This window comes from Drosophila ficusphila, unplaced genomic scaffold (genome assembly GCF_018152265.1).
Source record: "Drosophila ficusphila isolate 14025-0441.05 unplaced genomic scaffold, ASM1815226v1 contig_198, whole genome shotgun sequence".
Taxonomy (NCBI): Eukaryota; Metazoa; Arthropoda; class Insecta; order Diptera; family Drosophilidae; genus Drosophila; species Drosophila ficusphila.
Genome location: NW_025064092.1, coordinates 11,570,792 through 11,593,270, shown reverse-complemented (window position 1 = coordinate 11,593,270; position 22,479 = coordinate 11,570,792). Strand labels below are relative to the sequence as shown.

The following is a 22,479-nucleotide window of genomic DNA, read 5'->3' as shown; positions in this document are numbered from 1 at the left end:
TTCCCGATGGACACAGATCGATTTATGTCAATGCTGGAATTTAGTTCATGTTTCGAGTATAAAATTACTGTTTTAGTAACTCGAAGCCCCCAACTTGTAAATAAAACCACCAATCTTTGTTTCCACTTTTATTAAACACTAAACATTGAATTTTGAATGTTTAGCAATAGCAAAAAAAAATTTTGAAAAAATAAGCTTAAGTCTGGCACTACAAAAATTGTTAGAAAAAGTTATAATTTACTGCGTATTCTTATTGGCAAATACTGGCTAAAACTATTTATTATGTAAGAGTTTTAAAATACTAGTTACACTCTAAACTTAGCCTAACTGTATCTTTCCGTTTATAACATTCGCTGGCAGCCCAATTAAAACATTGCAGCCGTACTAACTCCACTCGCATCTGACTTTGGGGCTTCTTATTTCCAATTAAATCTTTGTTTGGGTGCTTAAAAGCGAACTATCTGAAAGTATGTACACTCCACTGGCCTGGTGCGGATGGCGGCTTTACAACTGAACCCGATTGAATCAGATTCCCCCGGCGTGGTGGCCGTGGTTGGACCAGGTCCAGTGATCGGTTAGGAGATCATCTTCTGCGGCTCTTCGCGCTCCAGCTGCTGCTACTGCGCTCCGGCGTCCTTGGGCTCTCCGGGCGGCGGAACCTCCTTCATGGACTCCACCTTGGCCACGATCTTGAGGGCTGGGCCCAACTTCATGCCCATGGCGTTCACCAGGTGGTTCTCCTTGAGCAGCAGCAGCGCCTGGCCGTCGATCTCCTGCTGGACGAAGTCGTCCACGTAGTCCTGGCACCCAGGCAGCTCCCGGATGAAGTTGCTGACCTCCTCCACACTCCAGCCGCTGATGGGCGGACGGTCTGTTCCGTTGACACTCGAGGACGTGGCCGCCACCGCAGGAGCAGCAGCTGCAGGGGCAGGGATCCCAGAGATCGCGGAGATCGGAAGCGGCAATGCCAGAGGCAGCGCACACGGAGCGACTGGAATGGCCGCCAGCACAGGCAGTGGCATGGGAGCCACCTCAGTGGGTGCCAGCTGAGCGGGAGTGGCATTTCCTTCGGACATCGCCTGCAGGGCTTCCGTCTGCATCTTCTCCTCGGCCATGGCTTCGTCCAGCTTGTCCACCAGCGCCATGGCGTCCACGCCAACGATTCCGCCCGTCCCCAGGCCGTTGGTCTCCCCTGCTTCCCCTCCGATTCCGTTCTTCGCCTGCCTGGCACAAGCCGGCGAGCAGTAGCGCTTCCTCTTGAGCTTCGCCTTGTGCTCCAGTTTCCCGCACTGGTCGCACGCAACCATGTCCGAGGCTGGAGCCGACGCCATTCCACCCGGCTTGAGGTCCTCCTGCATCTGCATGGCCGCCTTTTTCTCTGCAAAAGAGCAATGCGAGGATAAGATCACTTCGTAGTGGGCGTGGCATGAATACTCACTCGGCGGCTCATCGCTGTCCTTGTCCGCATATCGCTGCCTGGTGACGGGGAAAGGCTCGTTGGCCTCCTGGATGATGAAGCCGTCTATGACGTGGGTGAGGACATTCGGCTTGATCATCGCCTTGGGCAGATCCTTGGCCCCGTTGTTGCTCGTCGTCGTAGTGGTGGTGCTGGTGGTCGTGATGCTGCTGGTCGTGGACGAAGTGCTGCTGCAGGTCGCGGTAGTCGTGTTAGCGGTGGTGCCGGTCGTTACGGTGGTGCTCGCTGTCGTCTTGGTCCCAATCCCTTGGCCAATCCCGTTGATCCCGCTAACCGTTGTCGTGGTTGGCGTCGCTGCTGCGGACGTGCAACTGGCGGAGACTGACTGGAGACCCTTGGGCTCCTCCTTGCCAGCAGCACTGTTGGGAGTGCTGTTGGTGCTGCTGGTCGGCTGCACCGCGCTGCTCTGCTTGCTCGTCGGAGTGACGGCGACCTTCGAGGGCGTGGAGGCCCGGTCCGTCGCCTCTCCGTTGGGCAGAGCATCGCTCGTGGAGCTGCTGGCCTCCACTGAGCTGCTGGACGCACTGGCGGTGGCGGGAGTGGAGGACTTGGCCGTGCTGCAGGAGTCGTGTGCTGCTACTGGCGTCATGGGCGAGTCAATGGGCACCAGGGTGGCAGTCGGCCCCTTCGGAGGTGTTTCCTTGGAGGGCGTGGCAGGGAAGCCTCCCACTCCCACTCCTCCTCCTCCTCCTACGCTGCTGGCACTGCTGAGCGTGACCAGCTGACCCGGCGACGGAGTGACTGCGGTGCTGGTCACAGACACAGTCACGGGCGGAGCAGTGGCCAGGTGACCCACCGTGGCGTTCATCATCGAGGTCATGGCCAGGATGGGATTGGTGGAGGGCGAGGGCGTGGTCGGGGTGAGTGAAGGTGGCCCCTGCTGCTGCTGCTGTTGAGTGGCGGCGGCTAAGGTGGCGGTGATCAGCTGCTGCTGCTGCTGCTGATGCAGCTGAGCTTGGGCCTGTGCCTGCGCCTGCTGCAGAGTGGCCACAGTGCTGCTGGTGACCAGCGGAGTGCTGCTCTGGTTCGTAATTGTGACCACTCCGCTGGTAGGCAGGGAGGAGCTGCAGGAGCTGGCGGACTTGGGGGTCTGGAAGAGGGTGCCGGAGGCAGAGAGGGCAGCCTGCAGGGCACTGGAAGTGGCTATCCCGGCTGGCGTCGTCGTGGACACCGAAGACACCGAAAATGGCACGCTACTCAGCTGCAGCTGTCCGGATTGCTGCTGAGCCTGCTGCTGCTGGGCGGTCGTCCCGCCCGACTGCACCACAATCTGCTGGATGATGTTCTGCTGCTGCTCGCGCTGCTGTTGCTGCTGCTGCGCCTGCGCCTGGACCTGGGCTTGCACCTGCGCCTGCGCCTGTTGTTGCAGCTGCTGCTGGATCAGCTGGTGCTGGAGCTGCTGCTGCTGCTGCTGGTGGGACGTGATGAAGGGGTTGGGCGCCCCCTGCAGGATCTGCTGAGTGGCGTTGGCCAGCGCCTGCTGCTGCTGCTGGTGCTGCACTTGCGCCTGGGCTACTTGCTGTTGCTGCTGCTGCTGCTCCCTTTGCTGTTGCTGTTGTTGCGCCTGTTGCTGCTGCTGGGCGTTCACTTGCTGCTGCTGCTGCTGGGTCACTTGCTGCTGCTGCTGCTGTTGGGCCTGGGCTGCCGCCTGCTGCTGCATCTGGATGGCAGCAATCTGCTGCTGGAACATTTGTTGCTGTAGGATTTGCTGCTTCTGGATCAGCTGCAGCTGCTGCTGCTGTTTATCCACTCCCGCCGCATGGAGGGTCTGCCCGTTCTGGAGGGTGATGGGCGTGCCCGTCGTGCTCATCACAACCATTCTGCGGAGGTCAGTAAATAGTTAGTTTAATCACCAGAATTACATGGAATGCACTCACTTGTTGCCCGCCGCATTGACCACCTGCTGGAGATTCGTCGCCTGCTGCTGCTGCTGCACTGTGGTCAGGTGACCCACTACCTTGTTCTGACCCGCCACCTGGCCATTCTCGGTTTTCAGGGTTGGCAGAGCGGGGCGCACCGGCTGCTGCTTGTTGCGCATCTTGGCCTTGAGCAGACTCTGGTTCTGGGCCGTCTGTGTGGACACGGAGCTGGCCGGACGCACCTGGGTGCCGTTGTGGGGCATCATCGGGGCTCCTGGTCGCTGCAGAGCTGCTGCCGTGAGCTGTTGCTGCTGCAACTGGGCGGTGGCCACGGCCAGCTGTTGCTGCTGTTGCTGCTGCTGCTGCGTCTGGTTGGTGCTCCCCGTCTGCTGCGGCTGCTGCTGTTGCTGCTTGGGAGCCAGTGCATCCAGTTGGGTGCGGGCCTTGGTGGGCGTTTGGGTCACATTGCACTGGATGATCTCTGTGTCGGAACATTCAAATTCAAATTACTTCCCTTGTAATGATAGATAATTTATGGGGTTTCTTACGATTTTGCTGCGTCTGCAGGGTCTGCGTGGTTGGCTGCTGTTGGATGAACATGCCCTGTGTCCCGTCCGGCTGGTTGCGCAGGATGATCTGGTTCGAGCCGAAGGGCTGGAGGCCACCTGCGTTCTGCCAGAACCAGGGGATCTGCATTTGCTGCGCCTGTCCGGCATTCAGGAGCTGGGCCGTTTGGACGGACTGGGCGCCCACTCCCACTGCTCCCACTGGCAACGTCGACTGCGAGACCTGGACACATTGCTGAGTGGTCTGGGTGGTCTGCTGCTGCTGCTGCTGGACCTGCTGCACCTGCTGGGCCTGAGCCGCCCCAGCGGATCCTGGTCCCGAGGCCGCCTGCACAGTGCTGCTGGTGGTGGTCACCTTCTGGACCACTTTCTGGGCCAGCTTGCCCTGCGCGTCCACCCCCACCTTCGCCAGCGCAGCTGTCAGCTGCTGCTGCTGCTGCTGTTGCTGCTGAGTGAGCTGCTGCTGCTGCTGCGTGAGCTGCTGCTGTTGCTGCTGGGTCAGCTGCTGCTGCTGGGCGGCGGCGGCCATCGACTGCAGCAGGTTCTGCTGCTGCTGCGGCGAGTGCGAGATGACGTTCACCGGCGAGATGAGCAGTGTCTGGGGCGACTGGTGTTGGTTAGACGGAATGCAGGTTGTGTAGTTGCCGCTGGCGAACCCCGCCTGGCTCCCGATCATCTGCTTGGCGTTCTGCGTCGTGGTGGTGAGCATCTGGGGGCCATTGCCCTGGAAGGGCTTGCCGGCTGTGATCACCTGGATGGGCGGCTGGCCCAGGCCGCCTGGGTGCAGCAGGTTGCCCGACACGATCATCTGCGGGTACAAGAAGCCGGCCGACGGCTGCATCAGCTGCACCGTCCTGCCCTGCGTCCAGTCCCCGCCCACTCCGCTGGTGGCCGCCGCCAACTGCATTGGCGACATGGTGCTGATGGCGGTGGAGTGCTGCTGCTGCTGGCTCTGCTGCGAGTTGGCCGGACTAGGTGCTCCGCCGGAGGCGCCCGGGGCTGCGCCTCCGCCACTCGCCTCGGATAGCTGCTGTTGCAGCTGCAGCTGCTGCTGCACATCCAGGAGGTTGGTGGCATGCTTTAGCTCGGCTCCTCCTCCGGCAGCCGTGTGCGTGGGGAACTCCTGTTTCACCTGGATGCCGTACGGACTGGCGTAGAACTGCTGCAGCTGCTCCTGGGAGATCTGCAGCGGCACCGTGGCGGTGGCCGCCACCTGCTGGCCGGGATTCTGCGCCTTCTCCAGCGTGAGGCTGGTGTGGCGGGCGAGGACGTTGGAGATGGAGTTCTGGCTTGGGATTGGGTTTGGGTTCGAGGAGTTCGGTGTGCTGGGGGTGCTAGGTGCACTTGGCCTGCACGGGGTGGATGGGGTGTTCCTGCGAGCAGTGGGCGGAGTTCCGTGGCGGTGGCTTGTGGGTGTGACTGTGCCTGATCCCGATCCCGTTCCTGATCCCGTTCCTGATCCCGTTCCTGAGCCTGGAGTCGCCTGCTGCTGAGTAATGCCGGGATGGGGGGGACTGGCCACATCGTATTTCTCGTCGAAGGTGATGCCCGCCTTCTGGGCGAGCGTTTCCAGGCACTTCAGTGGCCGCTCGAGCTGCTTGCCGCCGGCCTGCTGCTGTGGTTGCTGCTGGTGAGGATGCTGCTGGGAGCTGTTGTTGTTGTTGTTGTTGTGGTTGTGGCTGTGATGCAGCGGCTTCTCGCGGATGTTGGAGTTGTCCTTCAGGGGAAGAGTGCCGCTTGTTGCAATGCCCGATGCTGGTATCCCCTGGGTGGCTGTGGTGCTCAATGGTGTGGTGGTGTCTCTTTCAGTTTCCGCTCTGCGGGATCAACAAAGAGGAGTTCAGAGATCGGTAAACATTTGCTTAAAAAAAAGGAAACCAAAAAAAAAGAAAAACACTCCTGGTGAAGCAACTTGGACCACACACAAACAAGCTAGGAGAGCCGTGTTCCTAATGGTCCTCTCTTGTCCTCGAGGCAAACAACAACAAGCCAGTGCAAACAGGTTGTCGCATATCACATTTTAAGCTAATACAAAATCAGGCTGGGAAGGTGGCTCATTACCTTAAACTACTTCACTACATACAGGCTTTGCAAGGACTTAAAACAATGAGGTTTAAAACACGACACAGAAAAGTAAAATCAAGACATACATAAGGTATTATATTTGTTTTAAACTAAACCTCTCTGGCTACTCTGCAAATACTACAACCTGTGCTTAGTTATTCGAAAATGTGTAAGGCTGGATCTAGCAAATAAGAAGGCTCTTATTTAATAAACATATTTACAAGGCAAATATTAACGATGTGACGGCTTGAGAGTGGCAGAAATAAACGCGGGAAAGCAAACAAACCAAAATGGTACGGATCTTGCAGATTAAATATGTTTTATACATACACTCACACAAAAGCAACACATTTCTTAATTACTTATTAATTTGATTTTACAGTCCCAAAATTTTAAATTTTTAACCGTTTCCCCTCAAAATAATCTCGCCAAAAAGTTGTGGGAAACATTTTTCGATGGTTTACTTTTAGGTAGATATACGAAGGTTTTCTTCTACTTTTGTATGCCTTTCCGTACCCGCCCTTTGAGTACGGCAATGAAAATGCGGAAAGGTCTCTCGCATCTGTATCGCATTGAAGGAAAATAAAGGAGCGGACGGACAGCCATCACATCGATCTTTATCTATGGGTTTCAAAATTTCCATGTGAAGTATCGCAGCCGTATTTGTTTTTCTTTTTTCTTTTTGACAACAAACAGGGAAACTAATGCAGCCACGCAGATGGCAGCGATTGGTATTATTGAAAAAAGAAAATAATGCCGTTGCGAATTACAGGCAAAGTTCATGGACCTTTCCACCGAAATGCTAAAAATGCTGACAGTTGGGAGTAACTTAAAATGGTTAGTGTTTCACACAACTGCGGTCGAAAAAGTAGGATTACCAGAAAAAAGGTTATAACAAAAATAAATACTAATATTTTTTGCAGAGGCTTACTTTTTAGATATATAAGATGCATTTTAACTGTCACATATTTTAAGTGCGTGCGAAAAGTTAACTTAATAGTTGAACTAAACAGAATATATACATATTTCAATTTATAATTGTAAAAATGAATAGGAAAAGTATTTTTTGTAGAACCTTAAGCGATCCTTGTTTAGAAATAACAACACGACTTGTTCCCTATTCTTTTGAACTCAGCTGTGATGCCCCGAACAGTCTGAAGTCCCCCTACCCCTTCTTGTTTCAGCAAAAAAGCCCGCGAGACCCATAAAATGCAAGAGCATAAAAGGGAGAAGGGATAACAAGAGCAGGAGAACAACTGAAATGGGATATAAAAGCCGGTAAAAGCATTTTGGGGTAGCCCTCATATCGCTGCTCGCTGCTACCCTCAAACAGAAAAGGTCAAAAAAGAAGGAAAGGGATGGTGGGTGGTATATAGGGGTGGATTTCTCGCCACAGGGTGGTGAGTGTGCGTCTGTCAGTGTGCAAGTTAAGATCCCAGCTACCCGTGGTGATAAACCTCTTGAGAAAAAGAAAGACTGGTTTTTAACTTAACGTTCGTGAGTTTGTGTGTGAGAGCCTATTACAACAGTTTGGTTGCAACCAGGGGGAAGGCGGTAGCAGCAGAAATGAAAACAATGCGGGGGAAACAAGCACACACTCAGACGGAGAGCATGCGCTCAAATGAGAGGGGCGAAGTGGAGCTGGAATTCAAATCAAACCTCAGTTCCACTGGAATCAGGCGTGCAAAATGCGAGGGAGCGAGTAGGAGGGTGGCATTGGCAAGTCAGCATATTGATTGATATACAAACGGGTTTTGCAATAAAAAAAAACAAATGCGAGTAAATGAAATAAAATGATGGCAACTCAACATACACGTTCAAAATCTCACACACTTCGTGTAGCGTAGGTGTAGGCAGAGTTGTCAATTGTCAACAAAAATGTTTTTTAAAGTTAAACGTAAATGCATGAAATTAACATATTCTCTGCTGTCATACTCCAACACTAAAATCATTATTTCTAACATAAGTTTATTGTTCGAATTTATAATTCCTTAATCGGCAAGTTTTACTTTCTGCTATAAATGGAAAAAAATATCTTCTCTCCGTCAAGCGTAATTACTTTATATATGATTTTTTACACAAACATGTTTAATTTGTTTTTTTACGGAAGTCGGCAGCCCTGTTTTAAACAAAATCGTTGTTTATTTTTGCAGTCACAGAGAGAGAACTAGAATAAGAGAGCGACCAGGGTTGCCGCATGCATTTTTTAATAGCAACAAAAACTGTTACCTTTTAGCACACTACTTTTGTTTCTTTCAATGTTGCCCGGGGAGTTTGTAGGATCCAGAGAAGGGGGGAAATCATCCACTACCAGCCGACGCATAAACACACGGACAAAGGCATGTATTGCAAAATTCGTTGTCAACAATGCTACAACACCGCACTACAGGGGGCGTGTGTCGGAAGAGCGGAGCGAGGCAGGGCTGGTAAGGGGGAAACTCGTTTTGGGTCTTGTGAATTTTATCTTCTCTTTTTTGTATGTTTGGCCGACAGTCGAAGGCGTTTTATGAAGCCACCAGAACAGAGAATATTTTCCACTGCAGTTTTATGATAATACTGATTAAAGTGTCTCGGTCCGGGAAATAAACAATCGATATTCATGACCCAACAAGAGAACACAAAAATCGCGAGTGCAATTGCAGGCAAAACACATGTCAGCAATACAAAAAAACAAAAAAAAACATAAATTAAACGAAACCAAACAAAAAATACCTTTTTTGCATAAACTTCAATGCACGACGATCCATTATTTAAAATAAAAACAATATGTGTAATAAATTAAAGGTATGCATGCGTCGGCGGTGGTGTTCTGTTTTCAGCGGCGGCGAAAATACTTGTTGTCGTTTTTATTGGCATCGCGCTTTCTTTTTAGACTATGCTTGTTTTCCTTTTGATGTAGTGTACATTAAAAAACACAAAACACACACATATGTAGAGGCAATGAGTTTAAACATACAGGCAACAACAAATATATACGTGGAACGCAAGACAACAAAATGTACACAAAAACGAATACGAATCCGACGAAAGTCTCAGTGTGTATGTGTATGTGTATGTGCTTGCGTGTAAATTAGTGTTTTGTGCACGGCCAGTAGTAATTAGTATAAACTCCACTCACAGTCACTTCCACTCTCTCCCCGCAGCTGCAATCACTTTTTTCAGTGTAGGGATTAAGCACCTGTGCACGCGATCTTACATAAAAAAAGGCGTAACGACAACTCTAGACGCTTGTTTTCGTTTTCTTTCCACTGCTTACGTCGCCAGCGACAGTTCGCCTACAAGGGTTTTTACTGTGACGCGGCATCACTTTATTATTTCATGAGCATCTGCATCAACTAATTAACGGTGCCCTAAGCACTTAAAAAAAAAAACAAAACAATACACGGTATCAAGTGTGTGTATCGCGTCGGCGCAAGACTTTTCTCTATGAATTACACATGCACGACACGAACGCGAACGCAGAGCGCAAGAACCGCACGCCGCCAAGTTTATTTTCGAAATGAACCGCGCGCCCCAGCGGCAACTCTACGGCCGCAGTCGGAAACAAAATGAAGTGCGCATGTGTCGGGAGTGTGTGAGTGTGTGTGTGAGGCAGCTGGGCATGAACGAACCCGTTTCTCCGACTAATAACTTTTCTCTATACCGAAATGGATGGGTGCGAGTGCAATGGCACTAATGGCGGCCCGTGCCGGAGAGCGCGTGCGAGTGGGACGCCCTATCTTTGCTTGGGGTTGGAATGAAACGACAGCAGTCAGCGGACACAGCTAAACGAGAAAAAAAAAACAGAAATCGAGGGTACAGCTGGCGGGCATGTGTGTGCGTGTGGGTCTCAACCACCCCGACTTTGTCCCCTTCCCTTGAGAAATAAACGCGACCGAATCCAGTTTTCTGTGTCTGTACACTCGAATGTCTACCGCCCGATTGTTGCTATACTTCATCTTCTTTTTTTCGTTCAACCACCGCAGCGCCGGCCTACCTGGGCCTTCTCTACATTCTTTCTCTTTTCTCCCTTCCTTCTTTTTTGCATAGGGTCGGATCGGATCGGCTTTTCTTTATTATTAGTTGTGCTTGTCGGAAACAGACGGCCAAAGAGGAAGGGGAAGAAAGGGGAGGCGTAGCGTATGCGCAGAGGCAGATCGAAATGCTTTTTTCATTCACTTTGCGAAACAGTGGCATGTTATCCATATTTTTTTGATATTGCTGTGTTAAGCGTGGGAACAGTGGCATAATACTGTCTGGGTATAGTTTTTAGCTTACTAAGCTAAGTGAGTTTATTTTTCGGAAGTGTTTTTTAAAGAATGTTATTAACAAAACTGTTCAGCCAATAAAGATAACAAAATTAATGATTAATTCAAAAATCTATTGAAATATTTAAGTATGTACTATGTAAATATACTGCTCAAATTATTTGCAGTATTCGCCAACTCTTGTCCCACTGTGCCTCGCTGCCGTTTCATTTTTCATTTTGTACCTCCCTGTGTCGGTATGGGTGTGTTGCTTCGGGCTCTTGTCGCCTTACTCTCTTCCCCTACGTCTCCTCCACCAACAGAGCCCCACAAATGCCATCATTCCGATTGTCGTTGTTGTTGTTGTTTTGCGTTCGACAATATTTCGTTTTGTCTCGTTTCTTTTTTTTCCTGCCGCCATATTATTTTTATGCTCATTACAGTGCTTTATCTCTCACTGTTGCCCTTGTTTTTTTCTCTTCTGGTGTGTGTGGGTTCAATTTGGTATTTGTATTTTTCGTTTTTTGGTTAACTTTTTTCATTTTAGTTGAGGCCCTCCTCCTTTGCCGTTACTTTTGTTCGTCTCTTCTTTGCACGCTCGACTGTACCACAAGTCGAGCATGCGCTCTTCTTCTTGCCGTCGTCTCCGCTTCAATTAATTGCCCCCCACTTATTGCCTTCTTGTTGTTGGGGCGAATGGGATGTGAGCGAGCGAAATAGGTAGTTGTGAGACTGTATGTGTGTTCTTGCAATTCAAAAATAAGAAATGCTTAATGAGCGTAAATTGCTTTGCGCGTGCTTTTCCCTAATGTTGCCTCTCGCTCTGGAGCATTAACAATTGTATAAATGTTTGTATGTGTGTGCCTCTCCCTCCCTCCTTGTAATAGACACACGCTTACATATACATATGTGTACATATGTCTTTCCTGTTGGGCAATTGTCAGAATTTTTCTCCATTTTTGTTAAATTGGGTGAATCTGAATATGCGGGGGTAAGGTTGTTTTCATTGCAAACGCAATGCATGCCCTAACAAATGCAGCGACGTCGGCAGCGTTTTATTGTTTAAAGGCGTGGCCAAAAATGATAATGGATCGCTAAACAGATCATCCTTAAAAAATCATAATATCAGAATATGAGCATATTAAATGTAAAATTGGTATTTACAACTGGAACCAATATTTCAAACCTGACATGATAAGAGTTAATCCAACGAGATAGTAAAATATATTTTCAGTGCTGGCTTAACCCTTCACTTGAATGGACATTTAACATTCTATTGGAGAACTATAGAGTAAACCCCCATTAAACCCCTGGTGTTTTTGCTCCTCAGTTTCTAGTTCCCCTAGTTCCTTTATTATCGAAACAACTTCATTATTTTTTCTTAACCCCTGTGCGTTGTTTTTGCCATTGTCCTTTCGGTGTACCTAATTGACCTGTCAACTTATTGTGCTCGGAGTTTGTAGTTGGATAATATGTATTGGGCGTCCTTTTGGTCGTTAAAGACTCACAGTGTATATTCTGACCACATATCAAAAAAGGTAGCAGGAAGTAAATGAATTATTATTATCATCATAATTTTTTTTTTAAATAATGCAAGTAGCAGGTGGCAAATAATCAAAAATTATACGCAGTTTTATTCAAAACACACTGTACAAATAAATTAATTAATTTTAATCTAAATGGGGAATTCCATTTTGTCTTCTATTTTTTCGTTTCTCTCATTGCATTGTTGCCATTGGAATGCATTTACAGTTAGAAACACAAATTTGGGCGAAGAGATAGGAGAAGCGATAGACAAGGGAAGAAGTGGGGCAAGGAAGGACTGGCGACACGCTGTAACACGCAGGTTTCACGCCAGCTCACTCCGTTCACGCGTTTTCTAAGGAGTCGGACGCATTCAAGTGAAGCACCTTTTTTCAGAAGTGTATCCGCCACTGAAATCAAGCTTATCCGTTTCCTCTAGAAAGAAATGAATAATCCAAGGCTGATCTCAAGTAATTTTTCACCGAACTTTTCATATTTCCCCAAACTAACTCCAATTTGTTTTCATTTGTGATAAGTTTTCACATGTTCCGTGAGTTTTTGAGCTCACTTCAAGGTTTTTATCTCTTTTTCCAGGTGGGTAACCACCCACCTTCAGAAGTTTTAGGTGGTCAGTACTACCCATAGTACTCCCTTCTCAATCTATCAATGCCTTTTATCACTAAACACATCCACAACATCATTTTAACACGTTATTCGCTGCTTATCTGCCATATTTTTCTAAGAAACTTGTTTTGATTGTTAAATTGTTTTTAGGTTAAATTGGTAAAATGTTCAAACAATGAAATACTTTTTGGCTAGTCCTAGTTTTAAGTACAGAGAAAAAAACATACAAGGATCTTGAATTTTGAAGGACAATTTTTAAAAATGTGTTAGATTTTATTATTAAAATGTCTTAATGAGCCCAACAAAATAATGTCAAATTTGAACACTATAATAATATTATTATAAACAATACCACTTTATTTATAACTCTGAGAAAAACATAAATTTGTACAAATAATTTAGCAATTTTTATTTTCTATTTTGAAAAAAATTAATTTTAAATTTAATACCTTAATAGACACTATTATAATTGTCGAAATAAAACAAAAACTATTTTTTTTACTGGTTAATATTTTAAATGCAGGTAAAAACAGACAGCAAACGTTTCGATTTTGCTGATCATTGATTTTATGATGAAAACCAAAGTTCACATCCATTTTGCCATTTTTAAACTTATAACTCGTCTTTGCCATTTAAAATTGATTTTTTCAGTTTTAGTTCTATATTTATTTTGACTTTAAACGGCAGTAAAAATTATCTATACCATTTAGTGACCAATATAAAAAACTGTTAATGCTTGTGTAAACTACAAATATACCAAAGAATCAAGCATTCATGAGTTGTACATCCAAGCATTTCTAATTTTCCCGTTTTTTTCTCTACTTTAGTTTCAATTCTATGTTCTCCATTTTGCCCCGGGTTCAACAACAAACATAATGCCTATAGAAACGGGTACCGAGAAGTCAGTCTCTGCTAAATGACAATACAAAATGCCGACGGAAGATCGAAATGAGTAAACAATGGGCGCACCACCAAAATAAGTTGTTGTTGTTTTTTAATAGACTTGTGAGTGCAACAGGGATAGCACTATTGTTCACACAGCAAGGGAGAAAGGGACAATTGTATTCTGCGTGGCAAGGGTGGGGGCAATTTGAGTGGGCTTGGCCTGTGTGAATGTGTGGTGAATATGAGTGGCAGTATAACAGTCGTTATGGAAAAACAAAATGGTACATATTTTTTTATAATTTGTTAGCAAACTATTAACTAGTTAAGAATTTCAAAAACTAGACTGTATAAACTAGAGAATATCTATCCTAACCATTTATTTGCATTATACTATAACATTTTTTACTTTAAATATAGATTTGCACACTTACAAAAAATATTTTTCTTTCTAAACCCATAAAAAATAAAGTGTTTTCTTTTATTTTTGGTTCCTTCTTTACCAAGCTTATACTATTTGATAAAAGAGATTTCAGCTATCAATATTGTAGATAAATACTTGTTATGTAAAAAAAGTCGTGCTTCAATAAATACATACATGTTTTTTACATTTTGCTCTCTTCTATCGTTAAACCGTAAAGCTCGTTTGCTCTTTTCTGTAGGGGAGCTTTCGCTCAACGATCATATGGTGTGGGGCTCATCTTATCTCTCAGCTAAATAGTTTGCCCCCTTTTTGCGTTTCGCATTTTAGTCGCGGTTTGTTGTGGTTGCTATTTACACTCTGTTCTGAGCAAAAGTTTCTTGAAAGGAGTGTCTATAGGTAAAAGCGATATCCTCAGCTGGCTAGCATCAGTAAAAACAACAGTAAAAACTGTGAGTGGTTTGGTTTATTTTCTCTTTTCGGTTTCCATAGTTTCGAGAGTGAGAAAGTGGCGCGTGCGGCTCTCGCGTGTGAATGTGTTTATAGATGTGTGGGCAACAAAACTGTGGCTGCTGTTTTTGGGGATATGCAAATAAAGAATCCTCGTTCAGCGTTTGATTAACTTACGACGACATTGACGAACGCCCGATGACATTAATTTTACACAGGGGCTTACATTTGTACGACAGCGCTTCGCGCTTATCAGCTACCTGTTAACTGTATGCACATGCTTACATATGTTGTTTATTATCTTTGGTTGTGCATAAACAACACGCGTTTGACGTAATAACTAGAGAAAGAGTCGGCGGAGAGAGCAAGTCAGCAACGGTTTTAAGCTCTCCAGGGATGGGTTGAATGGAAACATTTAAATTCTTCCCCTATTCTAACGGATCCCCTTCAGAAATTTCCCAATTCCGCTGCACCATTCCTGTCCCAGCGGCTAATCCACCTATCCATGCCCAGCGTTGCGGATGCTCCAGGTAGAGCCGTCCATACTGCCTGCCCATCCCGACCAAATGGTTTTATGGTGAGATTTACCTGCCGGCGATAAGCCGTAAGGCCTCATAAAGATCTTGACTTCGCGGGTTGTGGATTGCACTTCCCAAACCAGCTCAAATCCGGACTACGGTTTCTGTTTCGGTTTCGGTTTCTGTGTGTGCGTGGTCCTAAATGAGTATGCTAATTTTCTATGCACGCGCAATGGATGGGAATCGGCTGATAAGGCCGCATGTATGGCGTATATGACGGTACAGATTTGGAGCTCCGAGAGGTCTAGTGGAAAAGTTCGGTTTCCTGGGGGCTCTGCTATCAGTGCGATACGGTCCGCGACGAGGAGAAGATTGTTGAGTGGAGTGGATGGTTAGTGGCGTGATAACTCGATAGGCATCCCAGTTCCCGGGGAAGTCCGGCGGTCTGCGGTCTGCGGTCTGGGGTTCCTTTTAATCGGGGGCAGCGATCGAAAAAGACCCAATTAAACGCTCACTAAAGTCCACCTTGAATTATTTACAGTTATTTATCAAGCAGCTTCAATTATAAACTCTCTTGTGCCTCTCTGTCTCTGCTCCAGACTGTCATACGTATAACAGCCTGATCGACCCTTAGCAAACACCCTCCACGATGAGATTCCAGCAGCTGCTGCAAGTGCGCAGATTGGCCAGCGCCGGGGCCACCACCACCACCTGGATGCGGCGAGCCACCCCCTCCTCGCTGGCAGCCCACCCCTCCGGGGGCACCTCACACATCCTGTCCACCATGCTCACTGTGCGCACGATGGCGGGCAGTGGGGCGGCGATTCCGGAACTCACCGAGGTGAGTTGGCGACTCCTATCCTGAGAGCAGACCCTAACTTGGCAACCTCCCATCTGATCCCCCAATTCAGATCACGGACAATGTGCAGCGCGGCAACTACGCCACTTTGACCGACAAGGACGTGGCCCACTTCGAGCAGCTCCTGGGCAAGAACTTCGTCCTCACCGAGGACCTGGAGGGGTACAACATCTGCTTCCTCAAGAGGATTCGCGGTGGGTTAACCATAGTAGCTTCAGAGCTCCTTTTTGTGGAGAGGATCTCCCTCTCCTCCAATCGGTCGCAAAGTTGTACCAACTCCACTTGACTCACCTGCAGGCAACAGCAAGCTGGTCCTGAAGCCCGGCAGCACCGCCGAGGTGGCCGCCGTCCTGAAGTACTGCAACGAGCGCAGGCTGGCGGTGGTGCCCCAGGGAGGCAACACGGGCCTGGTGGGCGGCTCCGTGCCCATCTGCGACGAGATCGTGCTCTCGCTGGCGCGGCTCAACAAGGTGCTCTCCGTGGACGAGGTGACCGGCATCGCCGTCGTGGAGGCGGGCTGCATCCTCGAGAACTTCGACCAGCGGGCCAGGGAGGCGGGCCTGACGGTGCCCCTGGACCTGGGCGCCAAGGCGAGCTGCCACATCGGGGGCAACGTGTCCACCAACGCGGGCGGCGTGCGCGTGGTGCGCTACGGCAACCTGCACGGCTCCGTGCTGGGCGTGGAGGCGGTGCTGGGCACGGGCCAGGTCCTGGACCTGATGTCCAACTTCAAGAAGGACAACACCGGCTACCACATGAAGCACTTGTTCATCGGGTCCGAGGGCACGCTGGGCGTGGTCACCAAGCTCTCGATGCTCTGCCCGCACTCCTCGCGGGCGGTCAACGTGGCCTTCATCGGGCTGAACTCCTTCGACGACGTGCTGAAGACCTTCGTCAGTGCCAAGCGCAACCTGGGCGAGATCCTCAGCTCCTGCGAGCTGATTGACGAGCGCGCTCTGAACACCGCCCTCGAGCAGTTCAAGTTCCTCAAGTAAGGGAGTCCTGGGTCCTGGGAACAGCTAACCCCATCTCATGCATCCATCCTCCATCCATCCCAACAGCTCCCCCATCTCGGGCTTCCCCTTCTACATGCTGATCGAGACGTCGGGCAGCAACGGCGATCACGACGAGGAGAAGATCAACCAGTTCATCGGCGACGGCATGGAGCGCGGCGAGATCCAGGACGGCACCGTCACCGGGGACCCCGGCAAGGTGCAGGAGATCTGGAAGATCCGCGAGATGGTCCCCCTGGGGCTGATCGAGAAGAGCTTCTGCTTCAAGTACGACATCTCGCTGCCGCTGCGCGACTTCTACGGCATCGTGGACGTGATGCGGGAGCGCTGCGGCCCCCTGGCGACGGTGGTCTGCGGCTACGGCCACCTGGGCGACTCCAACCTGCACCTGAACGTCTCCTGCGAGCAGTTCACCGACGAGATCCACAAGCGGGTGGAGCCCTTCGTCTACGAGTACACCTCCAAGCTGAGGGGCAGCATCAGCGCCGAGCACGGGATCGGGTTCCTCAAGAAGGACTACCTGCACTACTCCAAGGACCCGGTGGCCATCGGCTACATGCGCGACATGAAGAAGCTGCTGGACCCCAACGGCATCCTCAATCCCTACAAGGTGCTCAACTGAAGTCCGGGCTCTAATAATCGCTAGTTTTACGATTGAGATTTTTTTTGTAATTTCCATATGTGTGTCAGTAATAAAGTGCATCAGATCTAGTTTAAAACTCTAAACAGAGTAGGATTCACTTTTTATAACCAAACTGCAAAGAATTCTCAGTGAATTGTGGACTCCTCAGGATCGTAGAACACCCTGTCTAAGCTTTCATCTCGTTCCGTTGCCTAGTGGTATACTATGCTTAAGCCAAAGCACTCGGAATAGGAAAGCACAAAGGCAGGGCCCCACTGGTTGAGGGAGCAGCGCGACAAAAAGCTCAGTGGCTTTTAGCAGTTATCAACACTTCTTCGCTGAAACCATCGATCGGCGAGCCCAATATCAATCTAGGGCCCCAACCAATGCTCCGCTAGGTTGAAGAGCAGGTTTTGGGGCCAGAGCTGGATTTTTTAGTGTGACTTCGCGGTTGGGGCTAGAGCATTTCGGAAACAAATTTCCCCATCGGAATGGAGTGCCAATCGCGGCAAACGGAGACAGACTCTAGCACAACAAGCATACAAACCATGAGCGGGTGAGTTAAAGGAAAAGGACCTTTGCTTTTGGTTTTCGTGTTTTCTAATGGCTAACAAAAAACTGTTATAGACAAGCGGACATTGCACTCATCGGACTGGCCGTCATGGGCCAGAACCTGATCCTCAACATGGATGAGAAGGGGTTCGTGGTGTGTGCCTATAACCGCACGGTGGCCAAGGTCAAGGAGTTTTTGGCCAACGAGGCCAAAGGAACAAACGTGATTGGCGCCGACTCGCTCAAGGACATGGTCTCCAAGCTGAAAACCCCCCGCAAGGTCATGCTGCTGGTCAAGGGTGAGTTGCAAATTCCAAAAACCCGAATATACACGAAAAAAACCTAAAACCTGCTGTTGTAAGCGATCGCGCTCCCGTTTATCGGTGTTAGTCAGTCGGCTTTACATGTGTGTCGAGTGTGAGTGCAAGTGGAAGTCAAAGCAATGTCATCAATTCAGACGATTATTGCGGTCTCCATTGCAAGGTGCAAAAGGAGAAGAGAGGATTAACAGGTGAAAGGCGAGAACAACAGTAAGATCACTCATTCGCAACTCGAATTCAAAGCTTGGCTTTGTTGTTGTTCTTGACACGAAGTTAGAGATGACAGTTTTTTTTGGGCGGTTGTTATAAGCAAAGGAGGAACACGAGAGAAAAGCGTGCTTCACTGGAGCAGTATTCAAAACGGGGAGAATCTATATATTCTAAATTAGAACGTAAAAGAAAGATGGTTTTTTTTCGGTCAAAGGTTAAAGTTAAACTTACGAAAGATCATTATCGACTTTATGTTCGCACATTTGCGGTGCTTTCCACGCCACCCACCGTTTCATCACCCAGACGCGTTCGAAATTCCACTCACCTCTAGTTGGCGTTCCCGGCTTATCTCGTACCTTCCTACCTACATACGTAGCGTGTTGTTGTGTTTTTGTTTGAGAGAGAGAGAGAGAGAGAAATCTATGACATTCATTATAGGTCATACAGAATGGCCCGATTTTCAAGGGAATTTCCTCGGATTGGCCTAGCCGAAATCCACTCTTCTGTCCACATGATCATTTGTCCCGGTGACCTTCCCTTCAAGTTGCCAAGCCAGTGATTCATTCATCCGTCTGCGGATCGCCTTATACACAGTGCGGGGCATATGCGTAGCTACAATCTAGATTCTAGATCTAAGTTCTTTCGTGTTAAAATTCAAACTCAAAAGTTGCGTGGAAAGTCGCGTGAACTTTCAGAAGGTTTATTGAAAGCAAGGATACCACCTTATGTACTAATTGTAAAGTGGCTGTGTAGAATTTGTTTATTTCAATTTATTACTATTACTTACTAAACCCTCGGATTACCTTTCACTTTTGGCCGCTGGTGTGCGACCGCTAGATAGATAGATCAATGCCATTATCGCCGCTGCTCGTTGGCCTTATCGGGCTCCACTGCGGTGGAGAAGTACTTACCGGCACAAAGGACGCCTCACGGTGACCTCCAAAGCAAAACACAGTGACTTTCCAAAAGCAACCAGAAGCAATCGACCTTGTCTATTGGCACGCTCTACTTTCTGACTAAATCGCTGATTTCTTCGGGTAATTACTGCATCTGGCTGTGTTTTACTACTGGAAAACATTGATAATGGTGTTATAATTTAAGCAGAAAACATTTTGATAGGCATCCCAAGGCAGAAATAGCGCACTACAAGATATTCCCAGACTGTTTTCACCTACCCTCTAAACAAGATCTCCCCTTCCCCAATTGCAGCCGGTAGTGCTGTGGACGACTTCATCCAGCAGCTGGTGCCACTGCTGTCCGCCGGCGACGTGATCATCGATGGCGGCAACTCCGAGTACCAGGACACGTCCCGCCGCTGCGACGAGCTGGCCAAGCTGGGCCTGCTCTACGTCGGCTCCGGCGTGAGTGGCGGCGAGGAGGGCGCCCGCCACGGACCCTCGCTGATGCCCGGGGGCCACGAGGCGGCCTGGCCCCTCATCCGACCCATCTTCCAGGCGATCTGCGCCAAGGCCGACGGCGAGCCCTGCTGCGAGTGGGTGGGCGACGGGGGCGCCGGCCACTTCGTCAAGATGGTGCACAACGGCATCGAGTACGGCGACATGCAGCTGATCTGCGAGGCCTACCACATCATGCAGAGCCTGGGCCTGACCGCCGACCAGATGGCCGCCGAGTTCGGCAAGTGGAACGCCGCCGAGCTGGACTCCTTCCTCATCGAGATCACGCGCGACATCCTCAAGTACAAGGACGCGAAGGGGCACCTGCTGGAGCGGATCCGCGACACCGCCGGCCAGAAGGGCACCGGCAAGTGGACTGCCATCGCCGCCCTGCAGTACGGAGTGCCCGTCACGCTGATCGGCGAGGCTGTCTTCTCGCGCTGCCTGTCCGCCCTCAAGGACGAGCGCGTCCGAGCCAGCGGCTCGCTAAAGGGACCGTCGACCAAGGCGCAGGTGGCCAACCTGACCAAGTTCCTCGACGACATCAAGCACGCCCTGTACTGCGCCAAGATCGTGTCCTACGCCCAGGGCTTCATGCTGATGCGCGAGGCGGCCAGCGAGAACAAGTGGCGGCTCAACTACGGCGGCATCGCGCTGATGTGGCGCGGCGGCTGCATCATCCGCAGCGTCTTCCTGGGCAACATCAAGGACGCGTACACCGCGCAGCCGCAGCTCTCGAACCTGCTGCTCGACGACTTCTTCAGGCAGGCCATCGAGCGCGGCCAGGACTCGTGGCGCGAGGTGGTGGCCAACGCCTTCCGCTGGGGCATCCCCGTGCCGGCCCTGTCCACCGCGCTCAGCTTCTACGACGGCTACCGGACGGCCAAGCTGCCCGCCAACCTGCTGCAGGCCCAGCGGGACTACTTCGGGGCCCACACCTACGAGCTGCTCGGCCAGGAGGGCCAGTTCCACCACACAAACTGGACGGGCACCGGCGGCAACGTGTCCGCCAGCACCTACCAGGCGTAGGTGGCCCACTTCCCACTTCCCCTGTCTTCTATCTTCTGTCCCCTGTCCACTCCGCTCTTCCGCCCACATTCCATGTCAGAGGCGCCGGTGTCTTAGATTTTTTTTTTTCCTGAGTACTTAGTACCTAATCATAACATTAATATATATGTACGTATATATAATTTCATATTTGTTGTTAAACATAACATTAAATTGGTGTTCTTGCTAGCAAATGATTTCGGTTCGTTGGTTTTGATGGATGCAAAGTGCAGCGGGTGTATAGAATCAACTAAGTATGTGGTGTTTTGTGTGTGGGTCGAGTCTTTCGAGTTGTGTCTTTGCGTGAAGGTGCCTCCTCCTCCTCCTGCGCCTGCTTCCGATCCTTCCCTGCTATTGTACTGTCCTCAGCTACCGCTTATCGCTTCTCGCTCCTCGCTCGCATTCCCTCAGTCGTCCGAGGGCTTCAGGGTCTTCTTGTTCTCTATGACCAGCTTGTCAGCGCTGTACAGGTGGCCGATGATCACCTGCCGGCATTCAATGGGGTTAATAAACTTGACCACTGATAAGCAAAAGGGGCCGAATGGTGACTTTCGCTTTCTAATTGCCTAGGTGTTTATTCACCACCTTAGCCAGCCAGCTGGGGCAAGGTAATGGGGATGAGTTCCCTTCTCTCCATTGCGATCTATGATATGATAACACTTATAAATAAGTACATATATGTGATAGAGTTGAGGTCACAACACTTGGGAAATATAAGTCAAAAACAAAATACGGCAAGTGCGTTAGGAGAAAAACCAATAGGTAAGGAGCTACTCGACATCTACAAATATATATCTGTATAAATATATGTTTATTCTGTTATCTTCAAAAGCGACGACTCTTTTTAGAGACAAATGATCAAAGGGCCTAACATGATATCGGGTCTAACTAGCTAACTAACTAGCTGTACGTGTGGTCACCCAAGACTGCTGATAAAGCCAGGTGAAACCCAAGATAGAGCCACTCACCTGGCGACGAATCAGCTCCAGATTCTGCTGCCCCGCGGCCATTTGCCGATCAATCTCCCCGAAGTCCCGGATGCTCCTGTTCGCACGGAATGTGTCCCTAATTTTGCGGACAGCGTACATCCTGGAAAGTCGAGAAATAATAGACACTCGTTGCTCTGTTTATTTCACAACTTTTACCTGAAGTTGTAGGAGGGCAGCTTCTCCGATTCGCGCAGGAGATTCCTGTACAATGAGATCGCCTGGCGACGCGTCGACATCCTGATAGTGACCGAATGGAGCAGAGCAGGCGGGTTTCCCGGAGATTTGAGTGCCTTTTATGTGAAGAGTGGTGGGGCCGGTGTTTTGTTGTTGACCCTGGTTGCGACACGGCCTTTTCAGGGGGTTGTTGCGTTGCCAATTGGACCGCCTGATGACATAAAGAATTACATGCGGAAAGCGGGAAAATACTGGCTTACCCGCCGCCAGAATACCAGAAACAGCTGATTGCGGTATTTTTCTTGTCACGTGCGTGAGTGCCAGAGTTTTACGCTGTTAAATACAAGTTTATTTCGTTCTTCTACCTTAATATTAATAAAGTTTGTTAAGCCAGATAGGTCTGGCTAGCTGTGTATCAGTAATTTGTTTAAAACAATACATATTTACATCTCAAAATAATAACTCAATTCCATGTAAAAATACTTTCGCTTATCAAAGTGTTTTCACTTGCGCGGGTTATTTGAACTGGGAATTTGATAACTTACTTTTGCTTGCGATTGTATTTTGCACCCAATCAAGGGATACAAATCTAAAAACAATTTTTAAATAGATCAGAAACTTATTGCAAGATCAATATATTATAGTTTAAAACACCCAAAAAAATTAATTATAAAAGGAAACAGCTGAT

At 49.1% G+C, this 22,479-nt stretch overlaps 4 protein-coding genes across 8 annotated transcripts; 2 read left to right on the top strand and 2 right to left on the bottom strand.

Annotated features, from left to right (window-relative positions):
• Window positions 1–115: 115 nt before the first annotated feature.
• Window positions 116–9,474, bottom strand: LOC108097235 (polyhomeotic-proximal chromatin protein-like). Its single transcript, XM_017199404.2, has 5 exons — window positions 8,679–9,474; window positions 3,885–5,719; window positions 3,355–3,817; window positions 1,439–3,297; window positions 116–1,378 (listed from the first exon to the last, which is right to left on the bottom strand). Exons 1-5 carry the CDS (start codon window positions 8,711–8,713, stop codon window positions 618–620), a joined length of 4,953 nt encoding a protein of 1,650 aa, XP_017054893.2. The 5' UTR covers window positions 8,714–9,474; the 3' UTR covers window positions 116–617.
• LOC108097236 (D-2-hydroxyglutarate dehydrogenase, mitochondrial) lies at window positions 8,669–17,209 on the top strand. Of its 5 annotated transcripts, none has more exons than XM_017199409.1 (5): window positions 8,669–8,750; window positions 15,211–15,452; window positions 15,523–15,664; window positions 15,768–16,461; window positions 16,532–17,209. In XM_017199409.1, the coding sequence occupies exons 2-5, from the start codon at window positions 15,261–15,263 to the stop codon at window positions 17,103–17,105; spliced, it is 1,602 nt and encodes a 533-aa protein (XP_017054898.1). In that variant the 5' UTR covers window positions 8,669–8,750; window positions 15,211–15,260; the 3' UTR covers window positions 17,106–17,209. The 5 variants fall into 5 exon arrangements, with proteins under 5 accessions (XP_017054898.1, XP_017054896.1, XP_017054894.1 ...); XM_017199407.1 differs by lacking the exon at window positions 8,669–8,750 and adding an exon at window positions 13,963–14,042; XM_017199405.1 differs by lacking the exon at window positions 8,669–8,750 and adding an exon at window positions 13,967–14,095.
• Window positions 17,210–17,525: 316 nt separating this feature from the next.
• LOC108097237 (6-phosphogluconate dehydrogenase, decarboxylating) lies at window positions 17,526–20,822 on the top strand. Its single transcript, XM_017199410.1, has 3 exons — window positions 17,526–17,661; window positions 17,733–17,956; window positions 19,397–20,822. Exons 1-3 carry the CDS (start codon window positions 17,597–17,599, stop codon window positions 20,608–20,610), a joined length of 1,503 nt encoding a protein of 500 aa, XP_017054899.1. The 5' UTR covers window positions 17,526–17,596; the 3' UTR covers window positions 20,611–20,822.
• Window positions 20,753–22,032, bottom strand: LOC108097238 (protein bcn92). Its single transcript, XM_017199412.2, has 3 exons — window positions 21,774–22,032; window positions 21,597–21,717; window positions 20,753–21,113 (listed from the first exon to the last, which is right to left on the bottom strand). The coding sequence occupies exons 1-3, from the start codon at window positions 21,851–21,853 to the stop codon at window positions 21,036–21,038; spliced, it is 279 nt and encodes a 92-aa protein (XP_017054901.1). The 5' UTR covers window positions 21,854–22,032; the 3' UTR covers window positions 20,753–21,035.
• Window positions 22,033–22,479: the final 447 nt, after the last annotated feature.

Bases quoted from the DNA above. Each gene is read 5' to 3' on its own strand.
- LOC108097236 (XM_017199409.1), top strand. From the start codon at position 15,261: ATGAGATTCCAGCAGCTGCTGCAAGTGCGCAGATTGGCCAGCGCCGGG. The intron at 15,453-15,522 runs GTGAGTTGGCGA...CCCCCAATTCAG, and splicing joins CGATTCCGGAACTCACCGAG to ATCACGGACAATGTGCAGCG. The intron at 15,665-15,767 runs GTGGGTTAACCA...ACTCACCTGCAG, and splicing joins CTTCCTCAAGAGGATTCGCG to GCAACAGCAAGCTGGTCCTG.
- LOC108097237 (XM_017199410.1), top strand. From the start codon at position 17,597: ATGGAGTGCCAATCGCGGCAAACGGAGACAGACTCTAGCACAACAAGC. The intron at 17,662-17,732 runs GTGAGTTAAAGG...AAACTGTTATAG, and splicing joins AGCATACAAACCATGAGCGG to ACAAGCGGACATTGCACTCA. The intron at 17,957-19,396 runs GTGAGTTGCAAA...CCCCAATTGCAG, and splicing joins GGTCATGCTGCTGGTCAAGG to CCGGTAGTGCTGTGGACGAC.
- LOC108097235 (XM_017199404.2), bottom strand. From the start codon at position 8,713: ATGGATCGTCGTGCATTGAAGTTTATGCAAAAAAG. The intron at 5,720-8,678 runs GTATTTTTTGTT...TTGATCCCGCAG, and splicing joins TTGAAGTTTATGCAAAAAAG to AGCGGAAACTGAAAGAGACA. The intron at 3,818-3,884 runs GTAAGAAACCCC...GTTCCGACACAG, and splicing joins CCTGCAGACGCAGCAAAATC to AGATCATCCAGTGCAATGTG.
- LOC108097238 (XM_017199412.2), bottom strand. From the start codon at position 21,853: ATGTCGACGCGTCGCCAGGCGATCTCATTGTACAGGAATCTCCTGCGC. The intron at 21,718-21,773 runs GTAAAAGTTGTG...TCGACTTTCCAG, and splicing joins CTGCCCTCCTACAACTTCAG to GATGTACGCTGTCCGCAAAA. The intron at 21,114-21,596 runs GTGAGTGGCTCT...GAATGCCGGCAG, and splicing joins TGGAGCTGATTCGTCGCCAG to GTGATCATCGGCCACCTGTA.